This window comes from Spermophilus citellus (genome assembly GCF_964194105.1).
Source record: "Spermophilus citellus genome assembly, chromosome: 13".
Lineage (NCBI taxonomy): Eukaryota > Metazoa > Chordata > Mammalia > Rodentia > Sciuridae > Spermophilus > Spermophilus citellus.
Window position 1 is genome coordinate 110,404,090 of NC_138193.1, and position 19,604 is coordinate 110,423,693.

The following is a 19,604-nucleotide window of genomic DNA, read 5'->3' on the forward strand; positions in this document are numbered from 1 at the left end:
GACATTTTCTCATTCTAACCTTTGTAGCTAGTCGAGTTTCTTTAGATACTTCTCTCTTCAAACTGTTAAGGCAATAAAAATACTCTACCTGGCAGGTTGTTTTAGCTTATGCACAGCAAGCTGGCAGGGAGGTTTGGCTCCCTGTCCCCTTCTTGAGTAGCTGCTCATTTAAGTCCTTTTCAGTTCTGGATGCAGATCTGGGAGTGCCCTGGAAGGATCCAGTGCTGTTGGACTTACAAGGAGGAGCTCTTCTGTCTTGATGTAGTTGATAGGAAACTTCAGTCAAAGATAGCTAGATTTGTACAATTCCCTGTGTGGAAAAAAAAATGCCCAAGAAATTGATTCTTATGAGATTTCATCTTGACATTAGTCTCTCTTAGTGATGGGATGGTTTTGTAAAATTAGATTTTGGGGAGATGATTGTGAGACAGGGACGATTGCAGGGTGCGAGGGTAGATGCACTCTCAGGGCTTTAACCCATTGCCTATTTCCCATTAAAAGTACCACGAACTGGGCTGGGGATGTGGCTCAAGCGGTAGCGCGCTTGCCTGGCATGCGTGCGGCCCGGGTTCAATCCTCAGCATCACATACCAACAAAGATGTTGTGTCCGCAGAGAACTAAAAAAAAATAAATAAAAAAAAATTCTCTCTCTCTCTCTCTCTCTCTCTCTCTCTCTCTCTCTCTCTCCTCTCTCACTCTCTCTTTAAAAAAAAAAAAAAAAAAAGTACCACGAACACTAGACAAGCTCAAGCCCTGGATTGTAACAGGGATTAAGCTTCTTTTGCTAGAAAAACCACCAACTCCTCACTGGGGCCTGCTGATGCCCAAGAGGTAACTGAAGAAGGATCAAAACTGGCATTGCCTTCTCCATTTTGGATCTGTCTCATTTGTCTTAAACTTTGGGTCAGATTCTTGCTCATTTCTGCATATAGACGTATTAATTTAAGGAGTGTTTATCTTTAAACTGGCCATACAAGGTTTATTAGCCCTAAATTTACCTAACCTTTCCCTTTCAAGACTGAGCACACCAAGATAAGAATAACTATTTTCAACATTTGCAGGGACACTCAATTGCCAGATTTTACAATGTCCTGTTCCAGACCCCATGAAGGATGCCTAGAAATCTTCAGTCATTGTCCTACCCTTCCAGAAACAACTGAAGCCTGCCAGCAGATCACCCCAGAATGACATTGCCCTCCTTCTCATGCAGGAACAATTACCCATTCTTCTTCTAAGCGGGAGAATCATCTCATAGGAACCAGATGGCCCCTCAAGTCATAAGACTTCTCCCTAGCCTACCCCAGCAACCTGTTGAAAGACTTAGTCCTTGTCCAGTGCATGCCTGTAATCCCAGTGGCTCAGGAGACTGAGGCCGGAAGATCAGGAGTTCAAGGCCAGCTTTAGCAATTTAGGGAGGCTGTAAGCAACTTAAGGGGACCCAATATCAAAATAAAATATAAGAAGAGCTGGGGGTTTGGCCCATGATTGAGTCCCCCTGGCTTCTATCCCTGGTACCATGAAAAAAACACTTATTCTTCCTTTGTTCTAGGAGTAGCATGATCTCCCCCACTTTCCCCTTTCCCTGTTTCTCTCTCTCTCTCTCCCTGTCCTTTTCCCTTTTCCTTCCTCTCTTTCTCTCTTCCTCCTTCAGATAACATCCCTCCCACCCCCCACTAATGAGAGCATTGCCTGAGTGTTCTTACTTTCTGACCTAGTCTCTTTTGTCACTGGGTCAGAAGTTACCCTCTCTGGCATTAGTTGGAGGAATTCATTAGAGCAGGATATTACTTCATAATTTGTTCCCTATTGTGCTATTCAAGTTATTTCTGGTTTTCCCCATTTTCAGACCAATAGGCTGTGAGACCTCAAGGTAGAATAGACTGTACTGTCATGATCATAATTGCCCATCAGCATCTGAAAACCCACTATGCCTCACTGTATGGGTCTTGGTAGGAGAGGGAGCCAGATTTCTCTTGGTTGGCTGCTGGAAGACAGGCTTGTGACCTGGGCTGAGATGACTAACTCATGATGCAAAATCCTGCAGAAATGTTTAGGAATTTGTTCTTGGTGGCCTAGATGGTCCAATGGTGACTTGAAGGTCATGTTCCATAGCAGCAATGCAGGTGGTGATGTCCTTTCATTTGCTTGGCATGGCTTTGGCTGAGTCACACTGTCCATTTCCATTAATTTGCAAGGTGCAGTGACACATACCTGTGATCCCAGCAACTTGAGAGGCTGAGGTAGGAAGGTCACAAGTTCGAGGTCAACCTCAGCAATTTATCAAGACCCTCAACAACTTAGTGAGACCTATCTCAAAATAAAAAGTGCTGGGGATGTAGCTCAGTGGTAGATCACTTGCTTAGAATGCTTGCCTAGCATGCATGGAGTTCTGGGTGAATATTTTTCTTTATTCTTGTTTTCTGCATCTGGCTTTTCAGACTTCTCATCAATTAGGTTAACTACTTGACAGCCAATAAATTCCTTTTCTTAGCCTCAGTGGTACCTCTTGTTTTCAACTAAAAGGCTTAACTGATAAAGAATTTGGAAGATTCATCCTGCCCTTGACTTTTCAGTCTTCTTCTCTGACGTCCTTCCTGCTGCCCAGATAGAATGAGCAGCTTCCTTAAAGCTAAAGAAAACTATTGCTAATGTGTCCAGTTCAAAGTGAAGAAGATGCCTCATGGTTTTGGTAGAACATATTACTTTTTCTTTTCCTTTTTTTTTTTTTTTTTTTTTTGTTACTAGGGATTGAATCCAGAGGGGTTCTACTATTGAGCCACACTCCCAACCCTTTTTATGCTTTGTTTTGAGACAGTGTCTCACTAAGTTTCTCAAACTTGTCATCCTCTTGTTTCAGCCTCCCAGGTTGCTGGGATTTCAAACATGCACCACCATGCCTGGCCATATATTACTTGTTAGGTAGAAATTGGTACTAATAATTTTTTCCTGTCCTTCATGGTTAAAATGAGAGAAGATTACACACCCAAGTTAAGTTACCCTGTTTTTCTCTTCTTAAGAAAAATCTCAAGGGCAATTATTTCTCTACCTCTTATCTCTCCCAAAATAGATGTCTAATTCATTTGAATTTTACATTAAATGCTCAACTTGAATACCTCTATTTGAGGCATTAGAGGTAGCAATTAGTGAACAGCTGGCCTCCCAGCTGTTAATTTTTAGTGTTTGGGCTGGATAGTCCTGTTACCACCAACTGTTGGATATACACTCATTGGTCAGAAGGCGGTCAAAAGCTACTCTGTTTCCTCTAGGATACATTTTCAGGAGTTGTCTGCAGGGATGTGGTGGTTTAGGCAAAGGTTCTCTGGACTGGAGGTCAGGAGTCCTGGCTTGTCATCCCTGCCACAAACACATGTACTTTGGGAAAATAGGAACTCCAGGAAGAAGAAATAATTTTACAAGATGATCCAAAAGTACTTCAAACAGAGTAACTCTGTTTTGCCTTATTTTATGCATTAAGACTGCAAAAGATTTCTTTTAGATATAGAAGTGCTACAGCCAAAAATGGCATTAATAAAAAAAAAAAAAAAGAAAAGTAAGTAAACCCTAAACACAGGGACTTGAAAACATCACTGAACTTGAAGACAACTACATTCCTTTGTATATTTCAAATTCACACCTTTAGGCTGGGGATATATCTGCAACTTAGTAAGAAAAATAGTAAGGGCTGGGAGATGTAGCTCAGTGGTTAAGCACCCCTGGATCCAATCCCTAGTACCTAGCATGTTCAAGGGCCTGGATTCAATTTGCAGTACTGCCAAAAAAGAAAAGGAGTGGAGGGGAAGAAATTCTAAGCCAGGTTTGGTGGCACACATCTTGTAACCCTAGCAACTCAGGAGGCTCAGTGTTAGACCACCCCTGGTAACACACACACACACACACACACACACACACGAAAGAAAATAAATAAAAAAGAAAGAATTAGGGGACTCCTAAACCGTACAAGAGCAGAGAGAGGCACAACTGGATGGGTGATTCTCCTTGGGATACATGCATAGTCTCAGAAGCATGGACACAAGAGTGATTTTTTTTTCCTGCAGTCTAAATTCTAAAATATTTTAATAAGCAGGTCTCATTGGTCAGGATTCTTGACCCTGACTTTTTGGCTTCCTATAGGGATGCCATATAGCTTGTAACCTGCATAGCTTGGGGGACACCTTTCACATTAGCTACAGTGCCCCATCTTGCCCCATTGGACAGCAGCACCAGATATTTCACCTCTGATCCCCTCTTTTCCTTAAGCCAATTTAGCAGTAAATGATCTACTCTTGCATAAGACGAATGGACTTGCCAACACCAGTCTAATCTAAATTTGTTTCCTTGTTTAATAAGCTCGTTGAGCACTGATGTGGGCGGAACATCTCCTCTCTCCTTCTAAATCAACATCTCTGGAAAATTTCTGAGCCATGTCAAAGATATAAAAGCTACCTCCCTAAGATCCTGATACTTTTTTTGTTCAGAACCTTCTTGCCTAGGATTTTGCTGCTTTTCTTGTGGATCCCCAGTGTTTCAGCTTATGACATAGGAGAGGCTCTCTGACAGTGGGCAGGACAGGAAGAGAAGGGGAAGGAGGCTAGACACACAGTTACCTGACTATGCACACAGTTGGCAAAAGGTTAGAGGTTAAATGGCTGAGGTAAGGTGACAGTTGCACATTACTTGTGGATTTTATTGTTCTCCTTTAAACAAGAATAAACTGAAATTTGCCAAAAAGCAAAGTGCAAATCATTCAAAATTGTTAACCAGTTATTTTATATTCATGGGACAGATTCACCAAATAAGACCCCTTAAATGCAGTCAGTCCTAGCCAGACGTGGTGGTGCACACCTGTAATCCCAGATAATCAGGAGGCGAGGCAGGAGGCCAGCCTCAACCTCTTAGTAAGACTTTAAGCAACTTAGTCAGAAAAATAGTAAGGGCTGGGAGAGGTTAAGCACCCCTGGATCCAATCCCCAGTACCAAAAAAGAAAAAAGTGCATATAAACACAATGGAGTATTATTCAGCCATAAAGAATGAAATCATGCCCTTTATAGGAAAATTGATGAAATGGGGGAATATCTTGTTAACTGAAGTCAGACAGACACAGGAGGACAAGTATTGTCTGTGTATTTTCTTATGTGGAAACAATAAAATAAAAAATATGACCTGAAAATAGAAGAGGGACTTTTCAGGGAAGAGGAAGTGGGGGTGGGGGGCTGGGGGTTTAGTTAGTAGGGAGGATAGATATGAACAAAGCACACAGTACATGCACGTATGGAAATGACTCATTGAAACCCATTAATTTGTACAATTAATATGCATTTATCATTATTTTTACAAAACTTACTTCAGGGCTAAGTTGTAAGAGCTTTCCTAGCATGTATGAGGCCCTTGGTTGGACCCCAAGCACCACACACACACAATCATTACAGATGTGAAGATGAACCTAGGATCTAGATGATGTGTTTATGGATTTTTTTTAATACAGATGACAATGGCTGTGTAAGAAATTAGCCCTAATTTAAGAGTTTAAAACAACAAACATTTTATTATCTCCTACAGTTTCTCAGGGTCAGGCTTTGAGTTTGGGGGCTATTGTGATCTCAACACTTGCCTGGAGCTAGAGCATTTCTTCCAAACTTATGGTCTTCTGTTCATATCAGCCTCTCCACAGGTTTCTCATGACATGAAAGTTGGCTTCTCCAGTCTGTGTAATCTGAAAAAACAAGTCAAGCCAGAGGACACCTGACATGGAAGGCACAGTCTTATAACCTAATCTTGGAAATGAGATGCCATTCTGCTGAGCATGTGACCTATGGGTCACACAGACCAACTGTGCTCTAGGGTGGAAGGGGACTGACTATACAAAGGCTGGGTTATCCTAGAGACTGTCACATAAGTTATGAAATCTCTGAGGTATTTATATTCTGTTGGAAAAATGTTAAAGAATGATGTGACCATTTAATTAAGTGTATTTACATTATGCTGGAAAATACATGTTTTGCAACAACTTACACTTATGGTGACAAAATTTAAAAAAATCTATCTAAGGGGTATTTTTTTTAATTGGATTTACCTAAGCCTGTGCATCCTAGGCAAGCCCTTTACCACTGAATTATATCCCCAGTCTGTGGGCACATATTAAAAAAAAAAAATTCTTTTCATAGTAAAAGAATGTTTGAAAACCAGTGACTTAGACTGCCAGTTAACTCCGTCTTTATAGTATGTCCTTCTTAACATGTTTCTCTAGGTCATTTTTTTTTTTTTTTACTTGTAGATGGACACAATAACTTTATTTACTTATATGTAGTACTGAGGATCAAACCAAGCACCTCACACATGCTAGGCAAATGCTCTTCCACTAAGCCACAACCCGTCTCCTCTGGCTCTTGAACTCCCTCATGTGGTTCTTTCATCTTAAAAGGCCAAAACTATTGATAAAGATGAGCTTCAAACTGGAATCACAATTTGGGTCCTGGTTTGTGAATGGGAAAGAGTACCTGAAATTCAGATTGCTCCTGAAAATCTGGGGCTTGTGATTATGAGAAGATGAATTAGGTTTTATCCCCACCCTGGATACTGGGAACACAGGGTGATGTACCGAGCTACATCTCAACCCTTTTGTCTTTTTATCTTGAAATGGGGATTCGCTAAATTTCCCATGCTGGCCTAGTACTCAAGACCCTCCTGCCTCAGTCTCCTGAGTTGCTAGGATTGCAGGGATTCACCCCCAGCCCACTCTTTGCAGGTGGAAAAAGTTTGGCCCTATTTGGATAAACTTTAGTCAAAGTAAAACAATAATTAGCCCCAGGACTGTAGCACAAACTTGTAGTCCCAGCTGCTCGGGAGACAGAGGAAAGAAGAGAATCACAAGTTGAAGGCCAGCTTGGGCTATTTAGGCTGACATCATCTCAAAATAAAATAAGGCTGGGGGTTTTACTCAGTGGTACAGTACTTGCCTAGTATGTGCAAAGCACTGGATTTGATCACCAGTACCTCAATAAAACAAAAATTTATATCCAACCTTTTTAGAATGCTTTATTCAGCTACATAAACACTAAACTTCACAGAGGTAAAATTCTGCAAAGGATTGCAAACTGCCCGTCCAAGCTGAATTCATCAAGTAGAGGACTGAACTATACAAACTTTGTGGATGGATTCTGATTCCTGGAGTCACAGGTAAGGAATCAGGTCTTAGGATTCCAGCTCCTGAAAATGCTGTAGACTCTTGCCTGAGCAAAAGCGCACCGCACTCATTATGGTCCCCAAGCCCTGTTTTTTTGTGCGACAGCGGAGGCTCGGAGGCACCGGCACCAAAGAGTGTGCTGGTAGTCAATGGCCTTGGTCCCTAGGGCACTGCGGCTGGCCTCTTGCCTCCGCCTCCCACCCGAGCACGCGCGCAGAGCCTGCGGCGTCCAGCCGGCCTCTGATGGACTTCACAGCTCCTTTAACCGAAGGACTGACAGGAGTCCTAACTGCACGTGGGCAGCACGGAGAAGGCGGCGTCCGCACGCGCCTGAGGGCGTGCTCGCGAACTTCTGCCTTCCTTCTCCGCGGTCGCTCGGACACGAGGCTGGGTCGAGTCAGGGCATCGCGGGCCGAGGCCAGGCAAGCGCCGGTCGAGCTCCGACCAGACGTATACGCAGGCCGCGAGCAGGGAAAGAAGCCGGCCGGCGGGCTAAGAGGCCGGCGCGTCCGAACGGAGCGGGGCGGGGCGGGGCGAGCCGGGGCTCCCAGCATGCCGCGCGGTGCCGGCTTCCGGCTGTGGGTGGTGCGGGGGTCGGCGGCTGCCGGAAGCAGGCAGAGCCGGCGCTCGGAGCGCCGCCTGCACTTCCGGGGGCCTTGCTCCTGGCTCTAGAATTCTCCCGGTAGGCGGCGCGGGAGGGGAAGGAGGTCTGAGGGGCCGGGCCGGGTGGATCCCTTCCCCAATGTGAGCAGTTTCCCGAGCCCCCGTCGGCCGAGAGTGGTGAAGCCGGCGGCCGGGCCGGGAACATGAGGCAGCGTCTCCTCTTTCTGACCAGCCTGGTTCCTTTCGTGTTGGCGCCGCGACCTCCGGACGACCCAGGCTTCGGCTCCCGCCAGCGACTCGGTGAGACCCGGGGACGAGCCGGCCTCGGCCGCCGAGGAAGCGAGGGGAGCGGGCCCTGGCAGGTGTTCGGGGGCGGGGTGCGGGCGACGGTGGCGCGTCCCCGGTTTCCAGGGTGGGAAGGGGGTGTGGCGCTGCGTTCCGGGGAGGGTGGCGGTGACGGGCTCCCGGTGGGTCTCCTGTGGGGACGGGGCCCGCTGCAGTGGGCTGCGAGGGCGGCGAGGGTCGGGAGGTGTGGCCTTGCCGAGCAAAAACCGGGAGTGCTGCGCGCCGCTACCGAGGGCGGGGCCCGGAGCTCCCGAGTTCCTCCCGCCCTCCAACCGCGGGAGGCACCGCCGGGCGGTGTCTCTTCGGGAGGCGGCGACTGCAGAGGGTTCATTTGCATTTTCTGACGGAATTGGGTTTTGGAGTTGGGTTTTGCCCTCATCCTCTGCACGTTCTTATTTACGTTGTAGTTTATTGAAAGCGCTTGGGGGGGCGGAAGCTAAGACCTGCCAAACCAACTGCGAGGCTGCCGCCTTGAATGCTTTCCTAATTTAAGAAGAAATGAGCAGGCATGACCAATCTGATCAGTTTTGAGCCTATAAAATAAAGGGTCCCTATTAGATTTTCTGGAGAGATTGGATTTTAAGGATGGGTGCAAGTGAGCTTATACTGTGTGTTAGGGTCCTTTATGTTTTAAAAGTTAATGCAATACCGGTCCGTTAATTAATAATAGAGTGTGAAACGGTATATGTTTTCTTATATAATGGACAAAAATTAAAATTGTCTGATGGCATTTTCCCTCTGGTCCTGGGAATAGAACTCAGGGCCTTACATATGCTGGGCAAGCCTCCAGCACTGAGCTGACATCCCATCCCCAATAGGGGTATTAAAGGTGATTAAAGGTGTTGAGTATTCTCACCTAAATAACTGCCTTATGGTTGTCTCATTTTGAAATGAATTACAAAGTGATTGTTTAAGAAAAGGCGCAAGGGAGCCAGTTAGGAAGTGCTAAGTCAGTAAAGTTGAAGGAAAATTTTGAAGTGTGGTGGTCAGGATGGACAGGGTAAGGATCTGCTTAATTTTAAGTATAAATTAATGAAAAGGAAAAACGAGTTTTAAGATACTAAAATTATATTCATCTGTCTGACAACTTTTTACTTTTTATTATCATTCTCTTGTTCTCAGAAGAAAAAATAAGCATACAATGTAAAGGAAAAAGCATTACTTCTAGACTGATTCTCAGCAACATTTGCACATCATAGGTTTTTTAACCAAGCTGGGTTTTTAATTAGTGCAGACCATCTGCCAAAAAACTGCATAGACTTACCCATTTATTCATCAAATGTTTGAAGCACTCATACTGTCCACGCAGTATTAGGAATGACATCAGAAATACAAAGATCAGAGTATATCCATCTTTAAAAACTGTGGCATAGCCCCGTGTGGTGGTACATACCTGGGAAGTTGAGGCAGGAAAACTGCAAGTTCAAGGCCAGTTTGGGCAACTTAGTGAGACCCTGTCTCAAAATAAAAAGGGCTGGAGATGTAACTCAGTAGTGAAGTGCCTCTCGGTTCACTTCCCAGTACTGAGGGGAGGGAAAACAGACTATAGCATAGTAGAATAGAGACTCATAAGGAGATCTAAACAGACACTTCTAAAACAATGTGGAGGAGAGTGCTGGACACATTATGGCAAATATGATCATGAAGGGGCTACTGAATGCAGTCTAAGAAGGGAAGCAAGGCTTCATGGGGGAGGTGATAGTTGAGCCTAGACTTTAAGGTTAGGTAGGTGAGAAGGGAAAATAAGGGCACTTCTGATGACAGAATAAAAGGTTGTTAGGATTAGAGACTATTATGAACTTTAGAGATTGTGTCTAATTTTTTTTTAATAGGTTCGAAAAATGGGTCTTAGAAACTTGTAGGGAATTGTTAGATTTACACATTGATGAACATATATGCCTTGTGGGCATTTGAAATATTGACTTTTGGGTATGTTGGACAGCACAGATTAGAATGTTTGACAGTTCAGGATGTCATTTTTTGCTTAACTCAAATCTTTTTTTTTTCCTCCAAGTATAATTTCTTTTATTTATGGCACTTTCCCCCTTTTGTTTTGAAGCACTGTTGTTAAGTATGTGTTTTGATTAGCTTTTCGTTTCTGTGACCAAAAATCTAAAAAAAAACAATTTTAAAAAAGAAATTGTATATGGGGGCCAATGGTTTTGGAGGTCTCAGTCCATAGGTAGCCAGCTCTATACCTTGGGGAACAAGGTGAAGCAGAATATCATGGCGGAATTTTGTGGCAGATGAAAACAGCTGGGATCATGGCACCTAGGAGGCAGAGACACTTCTCTCACCAAGGACAAAGTCACGCCCCTTAACTCAGTCTTATTATTAAGATTGAGTTGTTCAAGACTGACAAGTAGTTTCAGACCATGGTTTTTTGTTTATTAGTCTTTTGTCTGCAGATGTTATATACTGTAGTACTAAATATTGATTAGGTATATATAGGATTTTTTTCTAAAATCTATCTATCTATCTATTTATATCCCTGGGATTTTTATTTTGAGATAGGATCTTGCTAAATTGCCAAGGCTGGCCTTGAACTTGGTAATACTCCTGCTTCAGCCTTCTGAGTTACTAGGATTTCAGGTGTTTGCCTCCATGCCCAGCTTATAACATTTTTCTTTCTTTCTTTTTTTTTTTAAAGAGAGAATTTTTTAATATTTATTTTTTAGTTTTCGGCAGACACAACATCTTTGTTTGTATGTGGTGCTGAGGATCGAACCCGGGCCGCACGCATGCCAGGCTAGCTACCGTTTGAGCCACATCCCCAGCCCAAGCTTATAACATTTTTCTGAAGAGCAGTAATACATATAATAAATAGAAGCCTGACTTTTGGAGTACTCCATAGGTCACTAAAAATGATTTCAATCAAACTGTTATGAATTGCATAATTTAGGAAAGTTATGAATCATATGAGCTTAGTCATGATGATATCTAGTTAAAGTTGCAGCAGGGGTGTATAAGTTTCACTTTGATTTCAAAATTGTTTTCCCTTTGAGTTACTTTTAATGAAAGAGGATGTAGTGGGTGGAGGGAAAAAATGTAGGTCACAGATGAGGGATGAACATTTGTATTTGAAACATATATTTGAAACTTGAGGTTATTGGCTTGGTGATTCTCCACATAACAGTACTTATTTCATTAACAGCACCATTTTGCTCAGTATTTTGACATGTGGCTTCCTCTTTTTGTGTTAATTTTGCTTATAAACTGCATTCTTTTGTAACCTAAACACTTAACCATCCTAACTGCTCTGAGGGAAATTAATATCGAGCAAAGAGCTGTGATAGGGAAACTGGAGAAATCTTTTTTGACTTTCACAGAATACTAGATATGTCCTGCAAGGCCAAGTATGGTTGATTTTTTGGATCCTTCATTAGTTTCTATTTGTGAGAGATGTTAAGTTTATATAACTGGAACTGTTAATTTGAAGAAAGCCTGAGAAAAGTTGGTAGGGAAGAAGGGTCAGGGATAAGTTTCACTGGGGTAAGGAAGTGAAATGAAGGACTTTTCATATACTGTAACTCTTAACTTAGTTCTTAAATTAGCCATGGAGTTGGGTACCTCAATACTCCTCCCCCCCCTTTTCTTTTCTCCCCTCTTTTTAAATTTTATTCCTGCTGGGAATTGAACCCAAAAGTGCTCTACCACTGAACTACATTCCCATCCCTTTTTATTTTGAGCTAAGAGTCTCACTGAATTGCCAAGGCTGTCCTTAAACTTGGTATACTCTTGCCTTAGCCTCCCAAGCCACCATGGTTACAAGTGAGTGCCACTATGCCCAGTGGTCAAAAGCTCTTCATGGGGATTAATTACTGGAGGCTGATGAAACTCCATCCTCCTTTACTGGTAAAAACCCATAAAATTACATGTTTAGCTCCTAGGTTCTGGGGTTCCTGATCTACTAGAGAGCACTTCTCTCCTTATCCCTTAGATTCAGGAAGGGATTCATCCATGCTTAGGGTTTATTTTACAACCTGTTCAGGCAGCTTCTCTCCTACTCTGTATTTTTGAGAGTGCTAAAGAGCTGGTCTCGTGTCTTCTGCACTGATACTGTAAATACTTCCTAGCAGTCCTTTTCCACTTCTTACATCAAGAATAGAAGCATGATACTGATGGTGTTATTTTGGGGGGTACTTTTTGTATTTCATACAGTAGAGCAGTTAGAGAGTAAGCAGAGTACTACTGTAGGGGTTCTTCATTACACTTGGAGATTGTATTCTAGGAAAATGCAGTTTGCTGCAAAAAAAGAAAACATTAAGGTTCACAAATGTTTCCTTCTATGACAATTTATTTAAATTGCTCTCAAATACATGGTACAATTATCTATATGTATGTGTATGTGTATAGCTGTATATATATATATATATACACACACACGCACACACATATTTATGCTTATATTTATATAAGCAAAATTTATACCCTTTTGAGGTTTAAATATTAGTTTTAACTTAATATCAACTTTTTAGTTCAAAGAAAGAAACTAGGCTATACTTTAGGTCATCATACTATGATCAATGACCATAAAAGCTTATCCCAGATACAGAACAACTCAGGTGTAAGAAAAGGATGGAGTTGAAGGTTTATCAAATCTCTTGTAGGCTACTCCATATGTATATTCATAGGGGGTTTATCATAGGCCTAAAACTCCTGCCTTGTCTTTATTCTTCTTTTAGAACATTTAGAAGGAGCAAAGTATTAGCTGATTTTTACTGCTGATATCAGTATTGAGAATCATACTATAGCATAGTTTTGCTTTCTTCCCACTTAAAATCACTGTATGGCTTATCAAGTGACACATTTGCAAATGTATGATGACTTAATACAAAGGAAGTCTTATGTAAGTGGGCAGTGTAATTGAGAATTGTATATAAGAAACAAGACAGACTATGTCATTCTAAAGTCTTTCATCATCCAGTCCCTCCCACCCCCTCCTCCCATGAATTATGCTATATCTACCTAGGTATCCAGGCCAGAAACCTAGGAGTCTTTTGGTGATTTCCGCCTGGTTTGCTCAGCATCTTACCCACTGATTTCCCAGATTTTAGTTTTCTTCCTCTTTGACACATTTTCCACACTGGGGTTATAATGATATTTCTAAGTAACAGCTGTTGTCCTTGTCCAGAGTCCAAAATCCTGAATTTTGTCCCATGGTCCTTTAACCTGACTTCTGTCTGCCTCTCAAGCCTCACACCTCCTCCTCCTCATCTTTTTTTCTTTTTTGATACTGGGGAAAGAACCTAGGAGCATTCTACCACTGAGCTGCATCCCCAGCTCTTCTTTTTTTTTTTTTTTTTAAGGAATTCTTTTTTTTTTTTTTTAAGAGAGAGTGAGAGAGGAGAGAGAGAGAGAGAGAGAGAATTTTTAATATTTATTTTTTTAGTTCTCGGCCGACACGACATCTTTGTTTGGTATGTGGTGCTGAGGATCGAACCTGGGCCGCACGCATGCCAGGCGAGCGCGCTACCACTTAAGCCACATCCCCAGCCCCCCAGCTCTTCTTTATTAATTTTATTTTGAGACAGGGTCTGGCTGAATTGCCAGTGCTGGCCTTGAATTTGGGATCCTTCTGTCTCAGCTTCTTGGGTTGCTGGGATTACAGGAATGTGTCATTGAGCCCAGCCACTTCATCTTTTCTTTCTGTGCTGTTGTGCACCACAGCTTCATTGAGTTGCTCTCACTTCTTTAAGTCATAGATTATCTGTTTCCTGAGGACTGCAGTATGTTATGCCATCTACTTAGAAACTCTTCCTTCTTTCCCTTTTCTTGATGGCAACCTTATCCTTTTGATTTTAATACTGCTTCCCTAGGAAAGCATCCTTGGCTCACCAGGCAGGAACCCTGCCCCTGTTGTGTCCTATAACTTCCTATAACTGCTCTCTCGGCAAATGCCACACTTTATTATAATTTTGTTTGATCTCTTCCCCCAGTATGAACTACTGGAAATATATTTTTCTGTTATATTGGTAGTGCCTGAAAGATAGGAGGTTTTTAATAAGTATTTGTTAAATAAATGCATAAATGGAATCTGCTGGAAAAGAGAAAAAAAAGTGTAGAATATGGGTTTAGAAAAAAAGAAGTGAAGATGGGGTGATAAAAGATACAAAAACAGTAAAGAAGGGTGCGGTATCTCTAAGCACCATTAGGCAGGAAGGCAAGTGGGGACAACTATAAACTGTAGCTCTTGACAGAGAAAGGGAGGAGTAGATAGGGGACACCTTAAATAATAAAATTCTATTGTGTGTGTGTGTGTGTGTGTGTGTGTGTGTGTATATATTAAATTAATTTAATTAATTTTGAATTAAATTGTGTCTTTTATTTTCTAATTTGTGTTTGTAGTTGGCTGAAATGAGAAAAATCTCAGTTATTTAGGGTGATGGCTGGATCAACTTGTAGAAAGTTGAGATAGCTGCTCTCATTTTAAAGAGTAATCAGCAGAATTACTGATAATTACAATTAAAATTGTAGAGTTTTAAAGAGTCCATGACCAGATGCTGAGCAAAGAAAGATCATTTTGGTAACATAGTTTTTAGGACTAACTGTAATAAACTTTGTTGTAAGTAGAATGATGGTTTGTACTCATTTATTAAGATATTTAAATGTAGAAAAGAGAATCTTTGGGGAAGGAAGTGTTTGAATTCTGTTGAAAAAGCTCTAGAAAATTATGATTACCAGTGGTTACAGTTTTGAAAGTGAAGTGCAGTTGAATATTGAGTATCCAGAGCATCCAGTGCCCCCACCCTTCCATGAATTATACTGTATCTATCTAGGTACCCAGACCAGAAACCTGGGAATCTTTTTGTGATCTCCTTTTGGTTTGCTCAGCGTCTTATTGATTTCCCAGATTCCGGTTTTCTTCCGCTCTGGCACATTTTCCACACTTCTCACTTGCTAGTGAGAAGACAATTTCAAGAGCAGTATATAGCTCTAATTTGGCTCCAAAGAGAGATCTGTTTTTACTAGGTGGTTTGTGATGGCTCCAGGACATCCAATTTGGGTTATCTACTCATTAAAAGATAATAAATTGCAATGCAAACATACTTGTTAAGTATTTTAAAGTATGTTAGGAAGCTACGTTTAAAAAGTGCTTATTATAGAAAATATACTCAAATACTGGTGATGTTACTATCTTGTCATTTTTTAAGGCCTGTTTTTATAATAATTAAGATCACGCAATGTGAACAGTGTATTTTAAAATCTCCCTTTGTTTCATTAACACAGCATAAGTTTTTTTTTTGTTTTTTTTTTTTGGTATTAGGGATTGAACCTAGGGGCCGGCCCCTTCACTACTGAGCCATATTCCCAGCACCCCGCCTTTAAAGTTTTTATTTTTTTTTAGTTGTTGATAGACCTTTATTTTATATGTTATAATGCGGTGCTGAGAATCCAACCCAGTGCCTCACATGCCAGGCAAGTGCGCTACTGCTGAGCCACAACCTTGCCCCCAGCTCTTTTAAATTTTTTATTTTTCAGATAAAAAGTTGTACTCATTTATTAAGAGATTTAAATGTAGAAAAGAGAATCTTTGGGGAAGGAAGTGTTTGAATTCTGTTGAAAAAGCTCTAGAAAATTATGATTAAAAAAAAGTTGTAGTAGCCAGGTATGGTGGCACACACCTGTAATCCTAGCTGCTTGTGAGGCTGAGGCAGGAGGATCAGGAGTTCAAAGCCAGCCTTAGCAACTCAGGGAGGCCCTAAGCAACTTAATGAGACCCTGTCTCTAAAAATATAAGAAGGGATGGGGATGTGGCTCAGTTGTTAAGTGGTCCTGCGTTCCATCCCTGATATTAAAAAAAAAAAAAAAAAAAAGGTGTAGTGTACAGCATTTTAAATGGTTGCAGATTTTTCCCTGTCATTTGGAAGTTCTAGAACTTATCCAGCTGTTTCCAGTTATTAATTTGCTTTGATTCTTTTGTTATAAAAAATAATGTTGGGGCTGGGGTTGTGGCTCAGCGGTAGAGCGCTCGCCTAGCTGTTCGAGGCCCTGGGTTCAATCCTCAGCACCACATTAAAAAAAAAAAGTAAATAAAATAAAGGTATTGTATCCAACTACAACTAAAAAATAAGTATTTTTAAAAAATAATGCAAAGATGAGTAGTGAATATCCTTGTGCTTAAAGGTTGTTTTTTTCTTCACTTTGACCTGTTCCTTACTTTAACTTAGTTAAATGGTTTTCTTTTTCTTTTAATAAGAGAGTTCTTCTATTGTGATGCAGCCACATCAATGTTTATAGCAGCTGAATTCACAATGACTGGACTATGGTATCAACCTAGGTGTCCCTCAATAGATGAATGGATAAAGAAAACGTGGTATATATACTCAATGGAATATTACTCAGCTTCAAAGAAAAGTGAAATTATGACATTTGCCAGTAGATGGTTGGAGTTAGAGAATATCATGCTAAGCGAAATAAGCCAATCCCACAAAAGCAAAGGCCAAATGTTTTCTCTAATATGCGGATGCTAATTCACAATAAGGTGAAGGCACTAGGGAAGAATAATGTCACCTTAAATTAGGTAGAGGAAAGTAATGGGAGGGAGGGGAGGTGATGTGGGGATAGGAAAGAAGTAGAATGAAACAGAAACTATTACTGTATTGTATATATATGACTACATGACCAATATGATTCTGCAACATGTACACTCAGAAAAATGAGAAATTATATCCCATCTATGTATGATATATCAAAATGCATAAATGCATTCTATTGTTATGTATAACTAATTAAAACAAGTAGAAAATTTTTTAAAGAGTTCTTACTGTGTTATTCAGGCTGGCCTCAAAGTTCTGGATTCAAATGATCTTTCTGCCTCAGCTTTCCAAGTAGCTAGAGCTATAGGCAGGTGTCAACATGCCTTGCTTATATGATGATTTTCAGACTTGAATTCATGAAAATCCCCTAAGAGGTTTGTTAAACAGATTTCTGGACTCCATCCTGAGAATTTCTGACTGAGAGGTCTAAGGGCAGGCTTGAAAATTTGCATTTCTAACATATTCCTAGATGATGCATACACTTTGAAAACCACTGACCCATGTTATTAACAATGAAACTACAATACTGAAGTTAAGTTTCTAAATCAGTAGGAGTGATTATGATCTTGAATGAAACTAAGTTCATGTACCAACCTGTGTCAGGGAAGTTGAAGGGCTGAAGGAATGTATCAGCATCTAGCACTGAGAATTGGTGCAGATGGTTGACATGAGTGTGGATAGATGTAAGGTTCTGTGCTGGGTGTTGTGAGTTAAATATGCTGTGATGGATAAAACACAGCTCCTTTTTGGCCATTTTATAGTCTGGTGGTGAGATAAGTATGTCATAACCATAAAGTACCAGAAGAAAGGTATAAACAAAGGACTTCAGAATTCAGAGGGAGGGGGCTAGGGGTGTGGCTCAGTGGTTGAATGCTTGTGGTGCTGGGTTCAATCCCCAATACTACAAAAACAAACAAAAAAATAAGTAAGGAGGGGAGGTCATGTTTTGTTGACATGTGTTAAAGTAGGATACTGAAAAGTACAAAGTTCTAGGAGAACTTGCTGATTTTAGAGGAGTTTCAGAAATATCATATCAATAAAACTTGAGAATTTCAGCCAATCAGGCCAATGTTCAAAACCCAGTTCTATGTCAGATTAGCTTTATGAAATTAGATAAATCACTTATTCTGCATCTGTTTCTCATCTGTAAAATGTGGATAATATCTCAGGGATGTTTGTGGAGATACTATATTAAAAAACCCAGCATGGTGCATTATAGGGAACACTTAGAAACTGGTGGATAAAGCTAGGTGCAGTGGCACACACCTGTAATCCCAGAATCTTGGGAAGCTGAAGCAAGAGGATCATGAGTTCAAAGCCAGCCTCAGCAGCTCATCGAGGCCTTAAGCAACTCATTGAGACCCTGACTCTAAATAAATACCAGATAGGGGGATGTAGCTCAGTGGTAGTGTGCCTCTGGGTTCAATCCCCGGTCAAAAACAAAAACAAAACAAACATACAAAAAAACCCAAAACATATTGATGAATAAATGGTAAGCTGTTGAAGATTTTCTGTTGGTGCCACTGAGCATTATGACTAGCAGGGTCACCAGGCACAGTGGTACCCATCTGTAATCCCAGCAATTTGGGAGGCCGAGCAGGAGGTTTACAGGTCTAAGACCAGCCCCAGCAATTTAGTGAGAATCTGTCTCAAAAAAATTTTTAAAAGGATGGGGATGTAGTTTCAGTTGTAAAGTACCCTTGGGTTTAATCTCCTATATTAAGAAAAAATATTAGCAAGGTCGAATCACCAACAGTTATCCATTGGTAGAAAAGTGATTAATCCCTTTTTTTTTTAAGAGAGAGTGAGAGGAGAGAGAGAGAGAGAGAGAGAGAGAATTTTTAATATTTATTTTTTAGTTCTCGGCGGACACAACATCTTTGTTGGTATGTGGTGCTGAGGATTGAACCCGGGCCGCACGCATGCGAGGCGAGCGCGCTACCGCTTAAGCCACATCCCCAGCCCGATTAATCCCTTTTGAAACAGCTTTCCTCTAGATTAAATTTAAAAGGAAAATTTGTTAAAAAGAAGATGGTTGGTCTCAGATAATTGTGGTGGTGCATACTGGTAATCCCAGCAATTTGGGAGGCCGAGTCAGGAGGATCTCAAGTTGGAGACCAGCCTCAGCAATTTAGCGAGACCCTGTCTCAAAAATAAAAAGGACTAGAAATATAGTTCAGTTTAAAGTGCCCTTGAGTGCAGTGTCTAGTACCAAAGCAACTAAACAAACAAACAAACAAAAACCCGAAGGGTGGTATCTAGAAAGTGTGTAAATTGCTGCTACTTTATTTATTCTAATTTTAAGTTAGAAGCTTGGATAAACTTTTATTAAATTGACTTCCATCAGGTAGCAGCAGGCCTGCCCTTAGCCTTCTTCAGGTTTGTATAGTGTTGTACAGTGGCAAAGCACTATTCTGCCTTTGACCACTCTGGTAGGAAAACTGGCCTTACCACTCCTTCTCTCTCTTATCTTGCTTTTGTGTCCACAACATTGACGTATTTTTTGCATGCATTGTCTATCTAGGTCTCCCACCTTAAAATGAGCTGTTAGGTAAGGACACCTCTGTTAATGCTGTGTTTCAGCTTTTGGACTTAGTGTCTGGCTCATAGCAGGGGATGACTGACTGATGAATGAATACTGATTGAGGATATTTAGGTGAAGGAGAAAACTGTTGGGTTGATTCTGTTTTGATTTTTTAACTTTTATTGACATAAAATAATTGGATGTGTTTATGGGGATGATTCTGTCTTTTAAAACTTAAGAAAAAAAATTTTTTTTGTGATATTAGAGATTGACCCCAGGCCTTGTGTGTGCATGGTGGGCAAGTGTGCTGCCACTGAGCTACAACTCCAGCCCCCTAATTAGTATCTTAACATGTAGTTTATATTAAGAATTCCCTAATTGTCTCAATTTGTCTTTCCACAAAAATCCAA

General features: G+C 41.1%; 1 protein-coding gene across 3 annotated transcripts in view; it reads left to right on the plus strand.

Moving 5' to 3' along the window:
• The first annotated feature begins 7,026 nt into the window (after positions 1 to 7,026).
• ADAM17 (ADAM metallopeptidase domain 17) overlaps positions 7,027 to 19,604 on the plus strand; it is a 57,885-nt gene continuing 45,307 nt past the window's right edge. The window contains exon 1 of one of the 3 annotated variants that reach the window (XM_081265105.1): positions 7,027 to 8,085. In XM_081265105.1, the coding sequence (XP_081121231.1) occupies positions 7,989 to 8,085 (97 nt within the window). In that variant the 5' untranslated portion in view covers positions 7,027 to 7,988. The remainder of the gene's footprint in view (positions 8,086 to 19,604) is intronic. The other 2 variants (XM_081265104.1, XM_081265106.1) reach the window with 2 other exon arrangements.